Source organism: Dicentrarchus labrax, unplaced genomic scaffold (genome assembly GCF_905237075.1).
Source record: "Dicentrarchus labrax unplaced genomic scaffold, dlabrax2021, whole genome shotgun sequence".
Lineage (NCBI taxonomy): Eukaryota > Metazoa > Chordata > Actinopteri > Moronidae > Dicentrarchus > Dicentrarchus labrax.
Genome location: NW_026136705.1, coordinates 2,147,799 through 2,172,884, shown reverse-complemented (window position 1 = coordinate 2,172,884; position 25,086 = coordinate 2,147,799). Strand labels below are relative to the sequence as shown.

Here is a 25,086-nt window from a genome sequence, read left to right as displayed (position 1 = left end):
GAAATTACTGAGTCTGGACAAGTACATAAAGGGTAATGTGGTAACTCTACACTAAAATGTAAACACACACACACACACGTCATACCACTGGCCCACCGATATTCCCATGTGGTTTTTGGGGAAGCCCTGTTTCCTCCTCTGTAGTGTGATGAAAGAAACAGGTGCCCAACATTTTAGAGAGAGCATTAAAACTAGTGAGGGAACAAGAGAGAGAGAAAGAGAGAAAAACAGAGAAGAAGAGAGAACCAGACGCCCTCCCACGCTACCTAAGGTAGATTTAGCGACAGCAAGGCTCATTTGTGTGTTGAGTTGCATGAAGTGAGGCAGTCAAAACAGCTTTCTGTCCCTCTGAAGTAGCTCTGATGACTTCATTCTCTCGCTTATAGGCAGGCTAAACATTAAGCACACTGAGCTTTGTGCGTCTGTTTTAGTAGTGTGAGTGCGTTGTGTGTTATCGCTCCACGCCATCGGTCCCTCTCGGCAAACGGGGAAGAGAGAGAGTTTGAGTTGAGTTCACTATGAATTAAAGCCTGTGTTAGGTATTCATTAAGATGCTATTTAGAAATATTTGTAAGATGGTTTAACTTGAGTGAAAGTTTAATAATGTTGCTTTGAGAAACGTTTTGTTGTGGCAGCAATTTTTGCTCGTGTTGTTGTAGGTTGTAAGGCTAAAGTTTGCGTCAGTGACACCAAAAACCTTCCAAATGTCATTCGATTCGATTACAGTTTCAGAATTCAAATGAATGCATTTTGTAACTTTTTCTATACTATTTCTAAGCAAACCCAAACTTTTTAACCTTAGGGTGCGTATCCTCATGTCCTCTCTCTTCCTCTGTTTCCCTGTCTCTCTGTACTGTCAAACCAGCAAAATAAAGGCAGTCAACCCCTAAACTAGCCCTTTTCCAGACCTCTATCATGGATTTGTTCAAAGAGTTGGATCGGTTCAAACTTTTCATCTCCCAGGAGAAGAATGCTTAGATTAACCGAGGCTTTTATTGAAGAAAATCTATACTACAACCAAAAAAAAACATGTTTCAGGTTCATTTTTGGAAGATTTTGATGTGCAAAGTTTCCTTACTGCAGCTTAAATCTGTTATTTGTTAAAGTGTTTCATTCCAATGCCAGATTTTACAACAAAATTCAATTGTTCCATTTGTTAGGAATGACATTAAAGCAAATAGAAATGACAGCCTGGCAATACAAACAGAACTGGAAACAAGATGAAGTTCAGTTTGTGTTATTCAGCTTCCAATTTTCCATAAGAGCTTTCACACAGAGGGAAAGACACAAGACGAGAGAAGTAACAGGAGACAGGGAGTGGGCACACAACAGATAAGTAATATAAAGGTGTTGAATGATGTAAAGACGAGGCGAATCAGCTCGGGTCAGACTGTATTCACAAATATTTGTTAATAAGTTCTGCCTGCTGTCCGGAAAGCTGTACAGCACAGGACTGTATACTCATCTTGTAGTTTCAGCAGGTTTTTTTGTACAGGAAAGAAAATACAGACATCTGCAGATCAAGGTCACCTGCTGATCTCAGACAGATTAAAAATCTCCCTGCCTTACTGTCTTGAAGAATGCAAAACAATAAATGCTCCTGTTTAGAGAGAAATACTTATTTCAATCTTATTTTCCTACATCTTTTGTATTTGTTTCCTCTTCTGATTTATTGTTTTTCTTTTGCTCCCAATAACCCTTCTTCAGTCCAAGTATGTTTCTTACACATATTTTCCTCCTCCTTTGTCCCTAAGCAGCTCTCTGTTTCTCTGTTTATGGGCTTTAAAATGAAAGAAAAAAGGGAAGGGGATGATGTTCTTTCAAAAAAGGAGGTCAGGAAAACACAAGAAGAGAGGGAGGGCAGTAAGGAGGACGGCATGTCTTGTGACCGCTCTGTGTAGGTGGACTTGTCAGGTAGCCCTCTGGATCGCAGCCACACACACAAAATTCTGATAAAGCTGCTCCTACATCGGAAGCCAGTGTCTGACTACATGTTTAATCTCGACTATCTCTTTTTAGATTTAAAAAATGTATGGAGAACTTCAATATAACGGCCTTCAACAAATAATTTTGCGCAATAAACATGCGCAGCTGTGTCCTTCGTAGTGGTTTAATTGTTCCTCGCTCATCTTCCTGTTTGCATTATCTGACAAACAGTACATGAATCAACAGTGTCTGATGTCAGAACTCCAGATGTCTGACTTTCTCATCACCACAAGATACCGCAACATAATAGTTGGCTAAAATAAAAACAAAAAAACAAAAAACAAAACGCTAGAACACATTGTGCAATGGCAGAAATTCAAGGTCTGGATCGTCATCAAAAAGCTGATCCCAGAACCGAAACGGGTTTCAATCACACATGAATCTCTCTAGTGTTCCTGCTGGTATAAAGGCTAGAAAAACACACTGTAAGTGTGAGAAGATCAAACGCAAATGTCAAATAAGAGTCAGACGAGAAGAACAAGATGAAAAAGATACAAGCAGAGATACAGATGCCCATATGGGTGCATCTTACATTCAGCTTACAAAGAGTTTATTTAATATTCATTCAAAGTGAAGTGAAGAAATCAGCAGGACTATCTTAAAATCCCAAAGATCTAGTTGATCAAACCATAAAGATTATCCAACCACAAGTTTAAACGAGTAACTATGAGTAAAAGTAAAATTACTGCTGCCCAATTGCATTCGATATGCAGAAGGAGGATCTGAAGGTCCACTAATCAGAACGTTGGCCGGACCGCCAACCTTCAGCCACAAGGGGCCACACAGAACCCATTTGACTCTTAAAAACAAACTTGAATGAGCCAAACACGGGTGAGATTTATGCTTTATTGGAAGAGAGAGGACTTCAGGGACCTCATAGTATTTGGGAAGGTATACCTGTAGATTTCTTGGCGTCTGATAGATTATGTAAAAATAAAGGACCACAATACGTGCAGTGGAACAAACTGAGAAACTACAAAGTGATCTGATGCAATGTTGTGCCACAAAAACAACAAAGATATAGAACTGCTTACTTCACTCAACTACCAAACGGTTGGTCTTGCTCTAACCATTTTAAATGGACTGTACCTGAAACGCCTCACAACGTTCTTAAAGTTCATGCGATGGAAAGCCCCAGGTTACAGGTTGTTAAATTACTGCACTGAAAAACGATTAGATATACTGGTTGGATGTACACAAAAGGAAATATCTCCGTCCCACAACCATGTTTTATAATCCACTCAGCAAAGAAAATGCGGTTTTATTGCAGGAATTTATGCTTATTGGCCAACGTACTAAATATACTGGCAATCTGTTTAAAGAAATAACAGACCAATGGGGTATAAAGGGTCACTTATATATGCTATACATTCAAAGATTCCAGCTAAATCTCTTTAACCTTAATCTGTAACCTAATTAAATCCACAAAGGTTTCTGCTTTAATCTGGATAGTCTTGCTACTCTTCAAAGCGGCTGCTGTTTAACCCGCCAGATCACAGATTCCTGACTTTTATAACCCCAAAGAGGTTTCAAGAACCTTTAAGTCTCTCACATGAAGCACACAGTGACTGGTTAAAGCTCAATGCTGCTGTCATGTGGGAGCCATAAATAACACGACTATGACCTGCTTTTGGGGATCGTAACGAAGTATAAAATAGGTTTAGACTACATAGAAAGATGGGGAGAAATGGGAAAAGACATGGTCGACCTGTATAGGGTCAAACCAAACAGTGAGGGATGGAGTAAATAGAGAAAGTCTTGAACAAACACACCATGTTTACCCTCCTCTTAACGCTGAATAGGGGAGGAGGGGGGAGCTAGAAGGGGTTGATAATGGGGTTTGAGTGTAAGTGACAGAAGAAGATATCTTGTGCAAAGAGATTAAATGAGATTATAACCCAAGTGGAAAAGAAAACCAAGTGAGGACGAGGATTAAAACTGAAGTAAACTATACTACTACAACTACTACTGCTACTACTGCTGTTGCTGCAGCTGCCTCTACTTTCTAACTCTACTCTCGATACTGCAGATATTCCGACTAATGCGGGTTCTGCTGGTGCTACTACTACTACTACTGTACTTTTAAAACTACTGCTACTACTAATGCTACTAGAACTGGCAGTTAAACTACTACTACTGTTGTAACTCCTGTCATTGCTGGTATTACTGCTGCTACTAAACTACTAATGAGACTACTACTGCCTACTATTACTACTATTGCTGGCACTACTACTACTACTACTACAACAACTACGACTATTGATGGCACTGCTACTACCACTACTATTCCTGGTACCACTACTACAACAGCTACTACAACTATTGCTTGTACTACTACAGCTACTACTACCACTATTAATACCTCTACTACTGCTACTTCTGAAACTACTGTAGCCACTGCGAATTCTCCTCCTACCACTACTACTACTGCAACCCTTGCTACTGCGATAACTAACTTTACTACTGCAATACTTTCTTCTCTGACTACTACTACTAATACTATTATAACTACGACTGCTCCCGCCACTGAAACTACTACTCAACGTCTACAGATATTACTATTGGCTCTGAAACTACTAATCCTCCTCCTAAGCAATACTACAAAAACTGCTCTTATTCTTTATATTACTACGCACTATTACAACTTTGAGTATAAATACTACTACTTCTAGAGTACTGCCACTATTACTATAGACTACTGCTGCAGTTACTAGTGGTGCTACCAGTGTTAATACAACTTATACTCCTGCAATCTGCGACAACTACTGCTTCTTCTACAACTGCAACTGTTACTGCTGATATCTCTACACCTCCTCACAGTGCCTCCCTTTCCTTTTACTACCTATATTTTACTACTTCAGCTTGTACTCCAGTACTGCGTTGTCCAGCTGTAAAGGGAGTGTAAGTACTGGGTAGTACTGTAGTTAATTAGCTGTCTAAACATTTGGTGTTAGCTCTCATAGACTTTTGTCCACCTGTTAATCCTAATGGCATCTTCAGCTCATTGACACCACAGTGTGAGTTCCACCAGGAAACACACACACACACACACACACACACACACACACACACACACACACACACACTTGGTGCACACACAAAGTACAGATACCTTCCTTTATAATGTGTAACTATATAAAGGAGGTAAATATGATGTACATGTTTGCGTGCATGTGTGTCTTTCCAGAGCTGTTGCCCGCACGGCTGCCTGCTTAAGGAGCCGGTGAGCAGGTGAGATAAAGATGGAATTTGACTTCGGGAAGGGGGAGGGAGGGGAGACAGAGGGATGGGGGAGAAAAAAGGAGAATGAGCGAGAGAGATAAAGACGGTGGTAGAGTTGGAAAAAGAGGAGGATGGAGGTACACTGGAAAGCAGTCTGAGAAAGAAAAAGTGAAAGAAAAAGACCTAAAAGGAGTACAAATGGCTCAAAAACTTTAAGGCGCTTTTATGAATAACTAGGCTAAAATATCAGTCCACATACACTGCGGTAATAATATAAAAGGTCAACAGTAAGGCATGCAATTGTTTAATGAACTTACTGATAATATGGATACGTAATAAATAAATGTAAATCTCTAAAGATCTCAAGAATACATGCAGTGCAAGACAGAAAATTAAATGAACGTAAGGTAAAATTCACATATAATTTCCTAAAAGCCAAGGTGACATCTTCAAATTGCTTTTTATCGGACCAGTTCAGAAAATAAAATAAAATCTATCTTTAAACTCCATAAAGCTCTAAACTACTGTTACGACTACGACTTTTCCCACAACTTGTCTTCTCAGGACTTCATATCACCATCACTACCGCATTCCGATTCACCATATTCCTAATCTAATACTTACAACAACAACTGCAATGGTTAGTTGCTGAAAAATTAATTCCCAACAGTTTTTGTCATTTATTAATCATTTTTCAAACAGAAACACCAATTATTCTCTTGTTTAACCATCTAAAATGTGATAATTATTAATTATGTGTGAGAGTAAACCTGAACATGTTTGGATTTTAGATGGTTGCATTATTTTTTGGCATAAAATTGTGAATACTCCTCAACTGGCCTGAATTCTTACAATTTAACCACTTTAATGTGAAAAACTGCACTGCAAGATCTCCCAAATATTGCAAGGATTGGTTGATTTTTTTTTTTTTTGTTAAATATTGCCAGGAACAAATTCTTCTGTGTTTTCGCGCTCAGGGAGAGAAGGTGAGAGCATTATATGGATGAAGAGGAAAGAAAAGAAACACAAGAGACAAAGACGAGAGAAAAAAGCGAAGGATTTGGTTGAAAAACAACCTCTTCTTCCTCTTTCACTGGAAGCTGCAGCTCTGCAGCGCTAGCTAACTTATCTCTGCATTCAGAGGATGTTATGGCTAACTAAACCCCCTCACCACACACACACACACACACACACACACACACACACACACACACACACACATACACACCCAGACACAGCACACTCCACCTGGGATGTGGGTCACGTGAAAGGTGAGCAAACCTGTGAGGCAGTGGGTGGTTGTCCAATTGTGTGTGTTTGTGTGTGTGTGTGTGTGTGTGTGTGTGTGTGTGTGTGTGTGTGTGTGTGTGTGTGGTTGTGTGTGTGTTCATGTGCACAGGGAAGGACGCATCAAATTAAATGTGTGTTTGTGGTTGCGCGGCATGACAGGTTCAAAGGAAAACCTCCAGGTATACATTACCGCTGAACTCCCTCACCTGGATGAATGGAGATTCAAATCTGGACGAGGATTAATACTGCACACACACACACACACACACACACACACACACACACACACACACACACAAACACAACCAAATAACTATGAAACAGTGATGTATGAGACTATTTATAACAGGTTAATGATTACAAACTCAATGGCAAAGCCCCTGTGTGTGTATAAGGAGACTGATTTAGGTGTTTATTTTGAATTATAGTGCTGATTCAGCTCCTTATTGTCACCATGCTGTGAAAACCACGTATCTCCAAATGGCAACTTCACATGATCTATATGGAAAAAAGCAGCAAAATGTGTTTTTGAAGTCATCAAGTGGATTTTAAGGGATTTTTGTGCGAACCTTTTAAACATAAGTGGCCTAAATGAAAATGTAACACTTCATTTACACTTAATAGTTCACCATGTTTGGAGATACGTGGTTATTAGTGAACAGTGATGATAAAGGCAGGCTGAATTCCAGTGGAAATATCTGGAGTTTTGGGGTCATATACACAGACTCCACTAGGGGGACCCAGTGAGAACAGGAGAGAGAGAGAGAGAGAGAGAGAGAGAGAGAGAGAGAGAGAAAGTGAGGCAATGACAACACCTGCATCACCCCTCCCACTGTATCGTTCACTAAAGGTCCACTTACTTGCTTTTTCCGGAGCTTTTCCTCCACATCTCACAGCCCGGAGGAAACTACAGACTACTGATGAAGGCTGCGAGATGTGGCTGAAAGCTGTGTGTGTTTTATGAGCTTTAGCTTGATGAGGTTTTTTTTGCCCTCCTCTTCCTCCTCATCCTCTCCGAGAGGGCGGGGTCAGCCACATTCCTAGCTACAAAGTGGACCCCCTCACCCCCGCCCTTCCCTCCACCTTTGACTTAACATCTCCATGGCAACAATAACAGCTCAACAAGTCACGCCTGAAACACCTAACCTACACCTACAAACATGCCTTCACCAGATAACCTCTATATTTGATCTTTTACGTGACTGCTTTAACGTGGCAGGAGTCACGAGGAAGGACAACAAGAATTTAGTCTTATTCCACAACTTTAACTCGTCAAATAATGGCTGTATATTAATCTAAGGATTTGTGTATCAGCTGATTGAAATAACTGCATGCATGGTGGTATATATTCTCCTAAAAGAGCATATTTAGTGACAAACTAACCCGTTTCTTGATGGTATAATTGTTTGCATTCTGTTCTTTAGGACATATGTACCTTGAGTGTGTGTGTGCATCTGAGTATGCCAAATAATGTCAGCGCCCTGTATGAACTTTTCTTTTTCTTTTTTCTTTTTTAGCTTTTATATTGAAGACTGAATTGATTTTTTGCTGCAGGAACAGCGCTGACAAGCAGGAGAAAGGTCTCTGCGTTCAGATGCTCAGTTGTGTATTTGAGGATGTATAAACTGATAGAGGCAGCTCCTTGGGTTGTTATTTAAACACATTTCCTCTATAAACTTTGAGCAGACTCACCGACCTCTCCGAGACTGACTCAGACCTCACCTTGAACTTATTTAAAGTGACTTTTTATGTCACGTTAATAGCCTAAAAAACAGACTTTGCGCCCTTGTTAGGTGATGCAGTACTGCCATGGAAACACAGGATGCAAACATCCTGCAAGATGGAGGTAAATCAAAGTCTCCTGCATGATCTGGAACATAAAAATAAAAAGCCCTCATATATCTACAGGCTCATTCCATACATACTGATAAACAGCAAAGTGTGCAGGCCTGATTGGACACGCCTGGTGTGTGGGCGGGACCGTGTGCCGCCATCAGCATGCTACTCATGAATTATTAATGATGCGTGAATATTCATCGCATGCAATACACCGCCCGTTGGAATATTACATGAGAGGTTGAGACGGAGACTCTCGCACTGATTGATGACTGTGATGATACAGCTGTGTCATACAGGGATGTCACACATGTAGAGTTTGAGAGCTGCAGCTGGGGCCGTGAAGCCATTAATTCAAACAGATATGCAGAGTGAAGAGGGGTAAAGTATGCACAAACACAAACACACACACACATACACACACACATCCCTCCTGGATGTCTGCTCCTGATACAAGTGCAAAAGAGAGATTTCACCAAATAGAGCCCCTAAAGTGAAGTTTCTTCCGTCCTGGCTGCACAGAATCCAAGCCTGCATGGTCTTATCAACCAATAAAGATGCTTTTTTTTTTTTTTTTTTCCAATATGAGACACAATATGCGTGAGTAACCAGGTGCTGTCAACATAAAACACACCTGCAGGGGAGATCCACCTTAATAAACCCTGCTAAAAGTCGCATTTCCTCTCTTTTTGGGGATGTAAAAGGTTTTCCTTAGGATGTCACCAAACTAAATTACGCACAACAGGGTCGCATGTAGCAGACTGTGTTATCACTGACAGAGCAGGAATGTTGCTGTTAACTTTTAATGTTTTAATTAGAAGACCCGGCGGCCCGGTCGGTGGAGGGAGACTGTGCGCGCTGCACCGCCGCGCTCCTCCAGACAAGCGTCACGGTTTGTAACGTCGTCTGAATCTTTGAGAAAAGTGCGCCGTGGTTGGCGTGTTGCTACAGGTTGCCTCCGGCAGGGAGAACGGGACAGTCCCGCGATCTTCCATGAAACTACAAAGCGGAGCCCGTGAAGGTGCTCGTGGGTGCCCGTCGTTAAAAAAAAAAAAAAAAAAAAAAGTGCCATAAAAAGCTCAGGAAAGGTGCAGAAGTGTCCCAATTACGCGGGTATTACGTTCAGTGCAACATAAACGGAGATGGTAGCGGGATTATTAATAGAGCAGAAGGATTGAAGCACTTGTTATAAAGCAGCCTCTCTATTTATAAACCGTATTCGGTGCTCGCTGGGAGAGCCGGTCGGTGGTGTCCCGGCGCCGGCTGAGTGAGAGCGGGCAGGTCTCTCGGCTTCTTCTTCTTCATGCGGGGATATCTCGCAGTTAGGAAGCTTTAAATGTGTGCAAAAAAAGAAAGAAAGAAAGAAAGAAGTGGGGGGAACGCACTTACCGCAGAGTCGGATTGCTGCACCGCGACGCACAGGGCGAAGAAGAGCAGAGGCACGGCGAGCTGTCGCAGGCTCTTCAAGTCTTTATTCATCTTGGGGGGAATAAAACAAGGGTCCGCCTGCTTTAACACTCACAAACTCTACGGCTCTCTACTCGCATGTCATAGCCCTGCTTTCCCCCCCACCCAGCACACTTGCCCTCAAATGAAATAGAAATAATAAGAAAAAGACTTCTTCTCGGCGAGTCGGCTGTTGTTGCGCTTGCAGAGGCTCCTAGTGGTCCTGGCTCTGGCACCGTGCGCCTCTGCAGTCCCCCTCACTAAACTTTTTCTCTCCTCGACTTGCAAACCTGCCCTGCCGGATCTACTTCCTACAACCCAGGGCGCACTCATCAGCCCCCTGCACCTACACAGAGACAGACTATTCACCCTAAATCTATTCACTTTATGGATGACTTGCACCTTAAAAGTTGGTCCCGAAGAGAGGATCAATGTGCGCCAGCCTCAGTCTGGATCAAGATTCGCTTCTACTGTTTTAAATTCTCCTCCAATTAAAAAGAATTTGACAATGTTAGGACCTCGCGAGGCGCGGAGGGATATGGCCCCGTCCTCCTGCGTGCCTACCCAATCCTGAGGCTGCACAAAAAAGAAGTTTTGACATTAAACCTTTATTTGACATTTTCTATATGCCCGGACATGTTGCATTCCTGACAGATTATTAAAGGTCAAATTCTCCGTTTTTACTACTGACAGAGGGATGCTTCTGGCAGAATGGAACAAAGTGAAATAAACTTGTTTTTAAATAAAGTACATCATCCCCTCCTTCTCATTTTACTGTTACACTCTTTCAGTTGTGGTGTGAGGCAAGAGAGTATAATCAAACTTAAAGGATGAAATTATAAAAACTCCCTAAAACACATAAAACTGATATATGAGTGGCAGATGTTTTTTTTTCTTTTTCTTATAGCCTGATTTTATTGTGAAGTATTTATTGTCAATAGTAATAAGTCCTGAAAGCACTAAATCATCTTAAATGCAGATGACGTTCTTAATGGGGACTGATAGTAGTAAAGTAACCAGGGAGTTAATGATCATTGATCTGTTTTACAAGCTTCACTCTCAACATGAAATTTCACTTGTTTTAGCTCTTTTTCGAGTGGGCTTACACACTTTTCTTATCGTATTCGGAGCCAGTTGCAGAGCAGAGTTTTTAACACTAAGCAAGAGTGTAACACTGAGTATCTCAAAAACTACTGAGTAGGTTTTGATGAAGTTTCGAATTTGTTCTTTTAGGCTCTAAGAGGAGTTGGAATAAGTTACTTTTGCACGTTAGAATTATGAGTAACCACCACAAATCTGAAAAGAAAGTCATACTATGTCTTATGGGAAACTTATATATAATATTTGTATGTAATATGTTGGATTAGGAGTGACTTTATTTGTCTCCTGCATCTTTTCTATCTTTGCATTCATGACCACAATGAAAATTAGACTTGGACTTTATTGTATTGTTCTTGACATCTTTTGCAATTCTGTGTATATTTGACGTTCTTCTCATAATGTCGAATAAACTAGAACTTAAACTAAACAGCCAGTTCCCAGTTTCTTAAACTAATGTGGTCCAATACAACAGTTGGTGGAGGCTATAATGTTCAGTTTTTGCTGTGAAACCGTTTTTAAGAAGTCATTTTGATGTATTGCGTTATATGGACAGTTGTTTCTGCTATTTTGTCCACCCCATTTATATCAGTGAAGAATCGTGTCTCCATTTGTCACTTCATAATTGGTTAGAGACAAGACCTGGCAACTCTTTGGATGTTTTTGTACACCTTATAAAATGAAAAACAGTGTAACCTTCTGACATGTCCAGGTAGTTTTTAGTGGGACATTTTCAAAGATGATCACAAATTCAGTGTCAAGTTATGTTTCAGAAAGTTTTGAGTTTTGTCGGTTCAGACTATTTCTGCAAGGTTAGGTTGTGTGCATGGGGGGGAGTAAAAATCCATTTAACGTTCCTCCAATGATAAAAACTCTTATTATAATGGGCTTAGGGTAAGCGGTAGAGATAGAGTAAGTAATATACTACCACATGCAGCAATGACAATAGATAATATACCTTCCAATTCCTGTCAAAATGCAAAACTACATAGGTCCCAGGAAGGATCCCTGCGGTATACCGTGGCTAACAATAAACTGCTGACAAGAACAAAGATGCTTAAATCAAAGAGATATTGTATAATTCAACATGCAGGAACATGAGCCTACCTGCAACAAAATATATTAGTCAATAAATTAACATGTTGTAAACAGTGGTGAAGGCTCACTCAGGTCAAGTAGAACTAAAATAGAACATTCAAGAGCTAAAAGAGGACTGTTTGCAACTTGAGTAACTCAGTGTCTGCACAATGTTAAGAGCCGAGATCAGAAGTGTTCAAACAAAGTTTTTAATTTGACCTCATACTCAAGATATGAAAACACATGGAGATGGTAATCCCGGTAGATATTTGCAGGATCATTTAAAAAAAAAAAAGTTTAAAGAATAAATATTTGTAAGTTTATTGCAAATGTGTGATAATTGACAGAAATGTCATGCGGCCACAGGAGATTAAATAAAAGTTACAGTTTAGTTCCACACTTAATGTCCTCAGGGCTACTTTATTGATTATATGGGTTCTAATGTTTCATCAAGTTGGCTATAAGGTCAATTTAAATGTCAGTAATTATTTAAAAACTATATTATGTTGATATTACATGGGATTAAGAAAAGAATAAATATAAAAAAATGTTAATATTGGTTTCTGTAAAATCACAATTGAGCGTTATAGACATAAAGGTATTTGTAATATCTTTAATATCGAAATATTTTAAATATATTTTTTGCGTTTTTAAAACCAAACAGAGACTTCCTCGGGATAGAACCGTCTCCTCTGCTGCACTCCACAGTTTGAAGAGGTTACGGTCTGTGTGAGTGGGTAAAATCTCCTGTTGTAGCCAAAGGTATGGAGGCATGAATGACATGTGTTGGCCCCTCCTCTCCTGCTGCTGTGGTGCGCTGCAGAGTTGAAGCGCAACAACCCGGAGAGCGCAGCAGCAGCGACTTCACCGCTGCAACTTTGGTGAGTTGGATAAAGCTCCCGTTTAATGAAAGAAATCACCCAGAAAGAGGCTTTCCCTTGCTGGTTGTGTTTTAACGCTTGAAGCTGTGTGTGTGTGTGTGTGTGTGTGTGTGTGGAGGCGGTTTGTGTTTGGCGGTGGGACTACTTTATCTCTCTCTCCTTCTCTCTGTCTCCGGGTAGATGACAGGGTTTTTTTTGGAGCCGTCGATGAGCGCGTTTGAAGTGCCTTGCTGGTGAAGACAAGGGAGTCGAGTCTCGACCTGCGGTTCCCCCTCTACCAGTCGGATCAGAATGAATCTCCTGTAAGCAATTTTCCTCTTAAAAATCACGCTCCAAACTAATTTAGTCAAAGTTAGTTTTCGGGCTTCGCATGCAGCCCGAAGCGGTGGTCGAGGCTGTGGGTCTCCATATGAGCGCTGCTCCGCCGCAGTTTATCTACCACATAATAACTGGGGGAAAAACACACTCATCAAAGTATTTGTTTCTCTTATAGGATTTGTGTGATAGCAGTCGCCTTGGCGGTGGGATCTACGCACGGAGTAAGTCCCATTTGTTTACTATTACACTCCTTCAGGTGAAGAGGCTCTCCACTCGGTTTATTCAGAGCACCGATACAGCATAAACCATGAAGCTGAATATGTTTGTTTTTGTTGCATTTTGACTGTGTAATGTGATGGAGTTGGTCGTTTTCATGCGCGTAAATGGCTCAGCTGAGCCAATGTGACCAAACGGTGGAGTCCACTCTGCTTGGAGAAACTATAAAAGATACGATATAATACTCCAGCGTCTGGTTGCTGCATTAATTATATGTTTATAAAGTGACTTTCATGCGTGTGTTACCCACAGCTGAGACCTGCACTCTGCACTGTAGTCCTCCATGCGTCACGCTGTGGGTGCCTTCAGCCTGCCGCATGAGGAGACACATTTATAAATATTTCTTATGCTCTCTCTAGTGCTTAAAGGACACCCCCAGTCCGTGTTTTGTTGTACTTTCTACTCTCATTTCATAGATGAAACTTCCAGGTGCGTTCAGTGGTCCACCATTTGTGCCAAACTCCCTCTTAAACTATGAGGGTCATATTTTTTTTTTTAGAGCGTTGGTGTGAAGTTTGCATTTATAAGTAGCCCGAGGGACTGAAAAAAAGCCGTTCATATTTGAGTGGGCCCGCTCAGAGTCATTTGCAATTCAGACCCCGCCCCGCTGATGAATATTTAGGATAAGGAGAATATTGGGGCAACTTTTTTTTTTCCCCAAGCCACACCTATTGCAAGACTTCCTACTGCTGAGGGCCACATCTGCTGCAGCCAGAGAGTGCAAGCAGACAGGGCTCATCTGCTTTCTTCACGCCACTCAGAAGACACAACTTTTATGTTCTAGCCTGTTAGAGCATTTTAAAGTGCTGTAAATCAGTTTTTCTTACTTTCTAATTATTATTTGTTGCTTTCTATCATGTGGAGTTTTTTACTCAAATCTAACTTTTAAGATAAGCCACCGGCCACAATGCAGTAACTGCGGATTCATACATGAATTCATTGATTAGTACAGTGGAAAATGAACCCATGTATCTCTAAATGTAGAATTTTGGTAACGCTTTAACCTATAGCATTTATAAGGTTTATAATGCAGTTGTACGCAGAAAAAATAGCATTTTTAGTGTTTGTTCATCTCATATGAAGCCATCTTTTATAGTATTTCTGTGTTTTACTATTACTGTCTTCCATGATCTGTTTACATGGATTGTAGTTGTGGACAAATACACCAATAACACTTATATCAGCTCACAGCTACATTACAGTGTGCTATAAAGGATTTATGAAAGTTAGTGCATTGGATCATCTGGAGAAGAAATTGTAACAAAGCTGGAAACATCTGTTTTTTTCTCAGCTCATGAAATTTGACAGTTTGGAGACACACACATGGTTCTAACAATTTCCTATCCAGGAGATCCTGGAGGAGAACATCGACTAAATTAATAGAGGAAGGTTAAAATAAACTTTATTGTGACAACTTAAAGTGACTCGTGGGTCAGGTTAAGTTGTGAAGACGAGGGTCAATGTAACACTACACCCTTCACCTCCTGTATTAGAATAAGAAAGAGCAGTGGTGTTTGATGGTGTCATTCAGACTGATAGGGGGCAACATGGCTTCTTTCTTGTTAGTTTGGCAGGACCTCTGTGGTTGGAGGAATCAAAAGTGTGAGCTGTATCTCTATAATATGTCCACAGCATTTATCTGATGTTGGGTGAAAGCTTCCAAAACTTCAATTTCACTTTTTTTAGAACTCTTTAAACCCTTTATGAGCTCATGGGATTGTCATCCAGTGGTGACAGAATACCGTTTCATTCAAGTGTTAGACAATCAGAGGTGAAGAAGTATTCAAAGTAGCAATACCTCAATATAAAAATACTTCATTACAAGTAAAAGTCTAGCATTCAGAAGTATTATTGCCGAAATATACTTAAAGTACTGAAAGTAAAAATACACATTATGCAGAAAAGTGTCGGGTTTTTCTATATATTATAATTTGCTTTAATATGTAAGTAGTATATTGCTGTGGTTCGTCGAGTCAGTGCTAATATTTATGACTTTATATATTAGCTGGTGGTTAAATCTATAACAGTGCACCATATTGGAGTACCATAAGTTGATAAAATCTTAAGTAACTAGTACTTAAAGTAAGTAAAGTGGAGAAAAAAGTAATTTTTTAGTCAGAAATGGGCTGGAGTAGAAGTAAAAAGTCTGATGATAAGTACTTGAGTAAATGTACTTAGTTACATTCCACAGCTGCTTAAAATATCAGTCTTGCATGCAAGCACACGTGGGCTTAAATCATCCTCAACCCTGGGGCTGAACTTTATCATAGAGGGACTCAAGCGTAGCAGTGTTAGTGCCTTGCTCCGCCAGCTGAGCGGCAGGTTGTCGTCGGCTGTGACAGAGACGCTGACGGTGAACATTAAAGCGAATCAGCAGCCAAAAGCTTCCTGTGTCTCAATGGGACTCGGCTGATGGAGCTGCATTGACTTTGAATTGACTCCTCCACCCACTTCCCACCTCCCCGTTGTTTTGTGTTGTATATGCGTGCGTGTGGGTGACTGGGTGGCTGAGTGGACGGATACGTGTGTGTGTGTGTGTGTGTGTGTGGGGTTGAGTGACTGACAGATGAGTTCATTGGGTGGTCTGGGCTGCCGTAACCTTGGTAACTGGGTCTTTGGTTGGGTATTGCTGTGGTGCGGCGGCGGTCCAGCCCAGGCTGAGTCAAGATGTGAAGCTCTTCTCCTATCTGTGCTACCGTACACTGATAGCAAAAGAAAGGTCTGTATCTGGAGTTATCAGTGTCATCAGATAAAACTAAACACGCTTCTTTATCTCTCAGTGGAAATATTGAAGCTTACTAGATGACACAGCGATGGCATTGTAGCGAGCACGAGATAAGATCTGGGTAACTTTGTTTGTAACTCACAGACATAAAGACGATTCGTTTTTAGACTATCTGCAAACAACCCCTTGAGTGCTGTATAAATGTCCTTAATACAGGAAAGCCAGGCCATACACTGTAATAATATATCTTACAGTTCATACTGGCTCTTGTCTTCCATGAAATTTGCTCCAGAAGTTTGCATACAGACTCGTAGGCCTAATTTTAGTTGCAGCTAAACAGAATTAGCATTAAGCAGCAGCTCTCATTGGAATTATACTGTATGTATATATATATATATATATATATATATATATATATATACAGTCAATCATGCTTTAGTTGCCACTAGTGGAAATTGGAGGGAAAACAAATGTTGTTTTCTGTTTTGTAGACACAAAAAAACGTAAAGAAATAGGAATTAAAATGGAATCTGAAATAATATGTTAACATATTTTATGTAGTTTAAAAATATGAACATTAACCATACTTCTTAGGCGTGTACAGTTACAGTGTACAGTGTTAGTTGAAAGGACGCTAGCCTGGTCTTGGCAAGTAGTGGCGTATTGTTTATCGTGCTAACTCGCGAGTTTGCTTGCTAGTTCTGACGCTAAAGACTAACTGAGCAAACTCTCTTTTCAAGCTACAAATTTACTGAACCACGTCAACCTACTGTACATTTAGATATAGGTGTGTGTTTTTAGCATTATTTTTTATCATTAGTAATCAAACCCCCACCACAATTCTTTCAGTCGGCTCACTTTATAGCTTGGTTATTGTATTTATAGATAGTTTTAATGTTAGCCTCAGTGCTAGTCTTGACCACTGGGACATCAATGATACAACCTTTTGTTGGAAAACTATGTTTTAGTGAACATACTGCGAGAGAAAAACCTTTCGGAGCTGCTCCGGAGTGTCTGTAAGGGCTGACACAGCTGTTGGCACAGGCAAAACATCACACACAGGTGAGGAGGAAAAGTGAGGAGAGGGGAGGAGGCATGACGGGAAGGAGAGGAGGCAGTCAAAGGTTGGAGTGTTAGGAAATCATCCAGAAATGTATTCTATTACATTCGTTTAGCCCCAGTTGGCATGCAAGATGGATGGGTTGTACATATTAGTACATACTGTTTAATCTTTGCAGAGGAAGGAGATTTTTGTAAATTGAGGCTTGTTTTGATGTACTCTGAGATTTCTTCTGGCAGTAGTTGTTGTCATTTTGCAGAATAGAAATAATGCTGTTGGGTTTTTCATGACATTTTGAATGTTTGCTATGCAGTTTTGCACATTTGGAACCAGCTAATTTGGACATTTTATCTTGAAAAATGAATGCAATTTGCAGCATATGGGCTCTAACATACAAATATGTATGTAATTTATAGTCATACAAAGTGACTTCAGTGCATTTGTGGAATACAAACGATAAACGTGAGGGAGATTTCTGAGCATATCTGCATACTTCCTTTGTAGTTTTATTAATATTTGGTTTTCCTAACATGGTCACTTTGTTAAAATGGCATTTAACTTAAGGTTGATCTGTGTTCCAGTGTTCAACATTAGTGATATTAAAGGTACCAGAGGTAGTTTTGCTGCAAAAATGATGCTGAAAACTTGCAGAGTTTCATGGTACAAACTGCAGGGACAACCATTTACTCCCCCTCTCCCCTCCCCTCCCCTCCCCTCCTCTCTCCCTCCCTCCATTGAATTCCTCCAGAGCTTGGCAGGACTTGTCAGGCTGTCTCCCACTCCCTGCAGGTGCTATAGGCTGGAACATTCCAGAAACACTAAGTGAGGCGACTGATCGCTGCTTGATTTGTGGTCGCTAGACCCTTCCCAACTCAACTGAGTCCCCCCACCTCCTCCTTCCTTTCCCCTGCCGCCCTCCTCCTCCCTCCCTCATCCGATCATTATCCCCCTCAGACCCCCTTTTCCTATCACTTTTTGCCCTCGCTGCTTCCACAAGTCAGGCAATCCATTACCAGTTGATTTGTGGTTTGATTTGCGAGTGGTGCTCCCCCCCACAACCTCCTCACCCTTCCTGTGGTATAACAGGCCAATTTATTATTTCTTTCTTCATTATTTGCATATAAGCTTCCACTCTTTCTGTCTCCTAAATTTTCTTAATTTTTAATTTCTGTAACTACAAAGAAAAGCCTTCAGAGTAGAAATAACCAATTTTTTCTTAAATCAAACCTTTGCATGGAAATAAAGTTGCACTTTTGAAACCGTGTTCCAGGGTGTAATCATTTAAAAATATTATAGTATTTTAGAAGTTGTTTAAACTTGCAATATGCATTTGCTGTGAAAACGGTCATGACTTTTACGCTTTCAACGGGATAGGCATACGATTCGAGACATGCATTCGCCATCTTCTCTTCTCTGGTGTTCTTCTGTGGTGTTGAGATGGAATTTTGCACCACCACCTTCTGACAATGGCGCGCAAACGACAACGTTTTAATCGTTTTTCTGCCGATCCGCATGCACAAGGATCGTTTTCACACAACTTCTGTTTTTAGCAAAACCGTTGTTGTTTAAACATGGCTTAGGGAAGCCAGTAAAGGCTTAGTGTTTTTTGACCAAAATGTTGCCGTTGTTGTCGTAATTCGATATATTTGCAATAATGCCAACGATCGTTCATGAGAATGAGCCTTACATTTCCATTTCCAGCTGATTGCTTAACGCAGCTTTGTGAAAATAAACGTTTGACATATCAGAAGCGAGCGTTATAAGCCTACATTTTTACTGTGTGAGAAGAAGGCGACAAGCACCACAACCACATAATTGTAGTGCAGAGAGACCTGTCAAAGCTTATTAAACATGATTTATGACTTTGCCTAATATCAGTATGTTCCTGGATGCAAGGAATAGATGTGACTGTGCTGTAGTTTACATTCCCCAAAGGCTTTTGCCTGAAAACAAGACGATGATTTGGGTCAGGATGAGATTAGTCAAGTTTATGAAAAAGTTCTGACATTGTTTTGAAATGTGATAGAGGAAAGAGCGGACTGGAGACAGTGTGTTTTTGTGTGTGTGTGTGTGTGTGTGTGTGTGTGTGTGTGTGTGTGTGTGACCAGGGTCATGCTGCTCTGTCCCAGTTTGTGGTCCATATCTGGAGGAGTCAGGATGCAGATTGTTTTATCCCTCCTTTTTCCTCTTTCCCTTCCTTTCATTCACCTTTCTCTTCCCTCTCTTGCCCTAAACCGCATTTCTTTGCATGTTTTCAAAGCTGGAATATCCGTCTTCCCCCCCCCCCTTCCAGTTTCACCCTACTTTTCTCTCTCTGTAGTTTCTTCAGAGGAAGGTTTAAGTACTTTCTCAGTAAGTGCATTAGGAAACCTATAAACCACATATAGCAGGTTTAACATACCGTTGAAAAGCCCCTGCTGTTTCTCTCCCACGCCTACACTTAAGACTCTGCTACCTGTGTGGTGCTTACATGCATTCATGCATGTTTCCCCATAAAGTCCTGTATCTCTGTGTTTGTGTGCGTCGCTTGTGCAGGTGGGATGAAGGGGTCCTTTTTCGCTGGGAAATACCCTCGCGAGAGCTATTTAAGGGGACACACTGGCTTCTTGGGTATTTAATGCCACAGCTATGTACACAAATAAAGCTAATCTGGAGTCAGGGAAGAGCATTGTATGAAACCAAATATCATGTATATCATGTATGCACCTATGCTGCTTTTCTGCCTCTATTATTTGCTGCAACTGATCATCATACTGACTAACTACTGGCAAATTTGATATCTTTAAATGTCTTGTTTTGACTTACCAACAGTCCACAACTAAAAGATAGAAGAAAAGCAGCAAATACTAGAACCAATGTTTGTTAAACTGTTACATTTTTGCTTTATGAGTGGCCTAAACCAATAATTAAATTAAGGTATATCAGTTTATTATCATATGTCATCCTCCCCTTTCTCTTTACCACAGGTGAAGAAATCTACATTTTCTAGTTACGTTTTGAAGGTACAAATAGCTTTCCACCAAAACACCAAGAGCTGCTACAAAAAATGAAAACAGTGAATGACCTTTGTCCTTTGTGATACTTCTTTAGAAGAACCTTGGCTGGACCAGGTCTTAAATTCTGAGGAATGTTACACAATCTCTGTTATACTTCGTCAGACATTTGGTTAAATCAATCAAAATCAACACATAGAAAGAGGTTTGTTGGCCTAACTGTTGACAGACGCTACGCTACGCTCTACCCTTCCTTTCCCTTCCCTTCGTCGGTGTGTTCGTCTTTGACTTGGTGTTGGACAGTGTTTGCGTTCCAATCCTGCCAAAAAGCCTCCGTGTCATTTGCGTCCATTCATCTTTCCATGAATCCCTTCAGAGATCTTTGCAGATAAGGGTAAAAGGCATGAAAAGCACATTATCTTTGGCGCAGATGTGCAACAGCTCATTAGTAACCATCAATAAGGATGACAGAAATGTAACTGTTTGTCCCTGCTCTTCAATAGATACTGTTTTTGTTGCATTTCGACTTTATTTGTGTGTAATTAGCTGTAGGTATGGCATTGAAAGTATTAATCAGGCCTGTGATTAGGATTTATGTGAGGCTTGGCAGATGTTGAGCGCTGGTACGAGCCAGGATTCTTGCCAAACCAACCAAATTTATCACTTTGTGTTGTGATTGAAGTGCCAGTTTAAAGGGTTGTGGCAACAAACATCACAGGACGGGGCAGGGAAACAGTTACATGTCACCGCATCATCCCCCTCCATCTGCCAAGCCTTGGCACAGCCACCTTCCCTTTCGATGAAGCACACGCTGTCATTTTGTCCCCTGATTGGTCGCGGTGAACTCCGGAGGTCAGAGGTCGTACGAGCACAAAGCCAGCAGGGACTCGCGGCCGCGGCGACGGCTTAACATTCCTTCGCCCGCTCTCCAGATTTGTTTATCGCACTTTGTCTTTTGCCTTTTCTGCCTCTCATGAAAGGGAGACGAGCAAAAACAGCACCGATAGAGAGGGGAGGGATGGCGGGGGGTTACTCTATCTATCTGCTGGCCCCCGGGCGTGTGTTTGTGAAGGTCTTTAGGCTTGTCAGAGAAGGAGCTGAGGTGGAGCAGTGTTTGGCTGGCTGGATGCTCGGTGGGAGTGCTGTCTTAGCTTGTTCGACGTGCCCGGTCCCTTCTCCTTAATGCCATCGCTCCCCTCAGGGCTGTTTGCACTTCAGAAGGATTAGACCTCCAATCTACTTCTCCCCATTTGTTGGGTTTTCTCCTCTGTCTGTCTTTCATTATTCCTTTTCTTGCTTCATTTTGTTGACCTTGTCCCATTCAGACTCCCCACTCGTTCTTTGCTTTTCATGTAAATATACCCAAATATTGACCCCTTTTAATCTAGACTGGGCAGATTTGGCAACTTGAAGCTTTGTGAATCAATATTTTTGTAGTAACAATAGATTAAATGTTTATGTGTAATATGATTGGGGTCCCATAGAGAATTACTGCCTGATTCTGCTCTTCCCCTCAGCTCTACAAGGAGTTTTAGGGTCTTTCAGCTCATTTTTCTCCTCATTGATCCTGATTCTAGTAGCAGCAGGCGGCTTTTAATTTGGGACCCAGACTCCCAAATTAAAAGATAATGTTGCCCCTGTTTTGCTAGATGTGTAAATAAGCAAGAGCCTGCTAACATTTAATGTCTATAATCTTTAATGGTGCTGCAAAATCTATTACTACCACTTTAAGTAAACATTTCTTAGGCTCTAAACCTTTTATTGCTCATGCTGATTTTAAAACAAAAACCATGGAAACTTAACCCCCTCTGGGACTTTAAGTTCGTTTTGAAGTCAGGAAGCCTGACAGGTTCAATTCCCCCTTTTGCTTTGATGTTCCACTTTTTCCACTGCAACACCCTTACTTTGGCATTAGACACCAACATCAGCCCTTTAAGTCAAACATTTTTCCTCTTCACTGCAATTATCATATGCATGCCTGTGCAGAGGGAACACATCTTCTTTTGTTTGTCAGTTTACTGTGGTGGTGGTCTGACCCCGTAGGGACAGAGTGTGCGTTTGAGTGGCTTTCTAATTACCATTAATGTTCTTTAATCGAGACGTTAATTACATACTCGGGTCCACATCAATGTCATTGTTGTGGGTAATAAAGGCGCAGGTGCACATATTTGCCCAGCAATCTGACATAATGCGGCCGACAGCTAATGTAAACCAAACCAAAGCAAATGTGTGCACAGCTCTTAAATCCTGTTTAAGTTTACCTTTAGCAAGGCAGCGTTAGCTTTAACTCGACTCAACACTGTGATGGAGGAAAGGTCTCTTTCTCTAATTCTGCACTGAAACATTGTTTTAGTGTTTCTTAAAGAGAAAGGTGATTTAATCAACTGAGCAGAATGCTAACAGACCAGGAAGGCACACACAGACAAGGACACAAACTAATCAAATTCCTCTGATTTAGCGTTGCACTTTTATAACTTTGTCAGACTCACAATGGACATAGTCGATGCAGCAGAGCAAACCTCACGACTACACTACCCACAATGCAACTCATTGTCTAATGTATCCTCGAGCCTCTGGTCTCAAGCTGAGATGAGGAGCAGGTTTTTCTTCAGAAAATGATTTTTATTTTTTCACTTTTTAAATTAAGAGATTACTTTCCCCCCTAATTTTTCATGGTTGACATGAGGGGCAAGTTTTCCCCTGCCCAGTCTGTGTATCCATGGTTACCGTATCTGTGGTGAGGTACACCCCGGCCGCAGCCCACTAATGTCCCAGTGTGATAGCAACACTATCATTGGCACATCAGATGTGTCAGTTATTGTGTGCTATTACCGCCTCACTGTGTCTCTGCCTGTCCCTGTAATTACGTATACCTCCGCTCTGTTTTTCCACCTCTTTGTCTCACACTCATCCTTCGCTCCCTCATCTGTGCCAGCCAGGTAATCCAGGCAGCCAGGTAACTACCTCACCCACACCTCCTTCTATTGCAATGTACCAAAAGTTTCGTAACTTTGGTACATCGGGTGCCTGCTTTATTGGATGTTTTGACCGTGATGCCAGCTTGTCTGTGTTTGTCTCGCTTCCCCTTTTGTCATAACTTCACTGAAGTCGCTGCCAAAGTTGATGATGCCACTGCTTTGAGGAAAGCACAGCCTCTGCCTACGGAAGGGCCACAGCTTATTGCTGTATGAGCAGGCCCATCTATGGAGGCAAGAGGTTGTAGATGTAATGCCTTAAAACACCTTCTACTTGTTTTACCTTCCACTTCAAGGCACCTTGCTTGAAAAATTGGGATTTAAATAAGATTTTTAAACCGACTTTTGGAAGATAACATGATAAAGTGCAAGGATATGTATAGAAATCAACAGTAAAACTGTAAAACTCTTGTTTGCTCTGCAGGTTTGTAGGTACGATACATTTTATTACTGGTTATCTCAATGCATTCAGTTACTGTTAATACCAACTTTAGCCAACATATACGACAAACGTCCAAACAAATTATATTTTAAAGATCTGTGGGAACTATACCTTCAGTTTGGGCAATTTCACACATTGCATAAATGATGGTTCTCTGCGGCTTTAGAAGCATTGCCGGGTGGTCAAGCTGTTTCTTTGCTCGTACATGCTGAGTAACCTTTGTCAATCAGCGCTGTCCTGTGAACGGTCATAAATCAGATAGACTTCCCAATTTGTCTTCTAGGCCTATCCAGAGGGGGAAAATACCACATCAGTCAGGTGTAATTTACTGTGTTTTGTAGCTGAGTGTGAAGCTATCACCCACGCCCCGCAGCTGAACCCCCACCGGCACTATTAATCATCTGTGACAGGACTTATGAGCTGTCAGTCAGCCTTCACTTGTTTGATTCTGACTTTTATAAAGCTGCGATGTCGTCTCTTCAAAGGTCTAATCGGTCGGTATTTTATTGAATCAGCCTCGCAGCCTGCTGTATAAGTTGGTATTTCAAACAGGCTTCATGAGAGGAACTCCCAGAGTGCCACAGGATCTTGTTTACGAGGGAGTAGTGCCTACTTTTAAAGGCCTTGGAGGGGATATTTTCAGGGACTGGGTCACTCCGTCCTCTGGCACGCGCCCATAAAACAGCCTTAGCTCGCTGCCTTGACCCGCTGCTGGTGGCAGGACTCCCTCCTCACACACAAACCCTGGCCCAGTTTCTCCTTCACTGACTCAGCCCTCATACCTGGCTGTGTGGCTAGAAGCGAGTGTAAGACAACTTTTGGCAGGTGTAACGCTAACGTCACTCGTAACAAAGAGCTCTTGTTATCACGTTTTCTGTGCCCGGTCTTCTTAAATCACAGTTCGATCAAACTGTTCAAAGAGCTCTTCAGAGAAGAGATATTCAACTAGGGTAAAACATGTAATAAACAGATATTCTCATGAAAGTTCTCCAGCTGGTTACTTACATTAAGATAGTTATATTTTGTTTAGTGGTAGTTTTTGGAAATTCTATGTTTAAATATGCAAATGAGACATTATGAAATGCTAACTTTTGGTGAAATCTAAGGCCGAAAATAGACAAAGTATATTAAAAATAAGTTTTTATATTACTGCTGTCGCACACTAGCTTGTGAAATGTGTCACATTTGATAAATTCACATTTTTTGCGATCAGAATAATGCAAATAAAAAAAAGAAGTAACAATGTAGACAAAAAAGTAGTTTAGTTGAGTAATAAATTGTCCTAATTGAACTTTAATTTACTTTCGGTGCTATTCAGACCTGTACACTCACACCATTTTGTTACTTCCAAAAACATCCTAATAAAGGTTAGGCCAGCATAGTGTTCATTGTAGCACCCTGACTGAAGTGCTTTGCAGCTTAGCACTACCTGGCACCGTTCCCTTCAACATAACCCTGAGC

At 41.1% G+C, this 25,086-nt stretch overlaps 2 protein-coding genes across 4 annotated transcripts in view; one reads left to right on the top strand and one right to left on the bottom strand.

The window, feature by feature from the left end:
- Window positions 1–10,249, bottom strand: part of col4a5 (collagen, type IV, alpha 5 (Alport syndrome)) — a 51,181-nt gene extending 40,932 nt beyond the window's left edge. The window contains exon 1 of the mRNA XM_051400419.1: window positions 9,724–10,249. Within this exon, the coding sequence (XP_051256379.1) occupies window positions 9,724–9,813 (90 nt within the window). The 5' untranslated portion in view covers window positions 9,814–10,249. The remainder of the gene's footprint in view (window positions 1–9,723) is intronic.
- Window positions 10,250–12,745: 2,496 nt separating this feature from the next.
- The window catches only part of col4a6 (collagen, type IV, alpha 6), a 119,132-nt gene continuing 106,791 nt past the window's right edge, over window positions 12,746–25,086 (top strand). For all 3 annotated transcript variants that reach the window (XM_051400417.1, XM_051400416.1, XM_051400415.1), the window contains exons 1-3: window positions 12,746–12,836; window positions 13,017–13,138; window positions 13,330–13,375. In XM_051400417.1, the coding sequence (XP_051256377.1) occupies window positions 13,128–13,138; window positions 13,330–13,375 (57 nt within the window). In that variant the 5' untranslated portion in view covers window positions 12,746–12,836; window positions 13,017–13,127. The remainder of the gene's footprint in view (window positions 12,837–13,016; window positions 13,139–13,329; window positions 13,376–25,086) is intronic.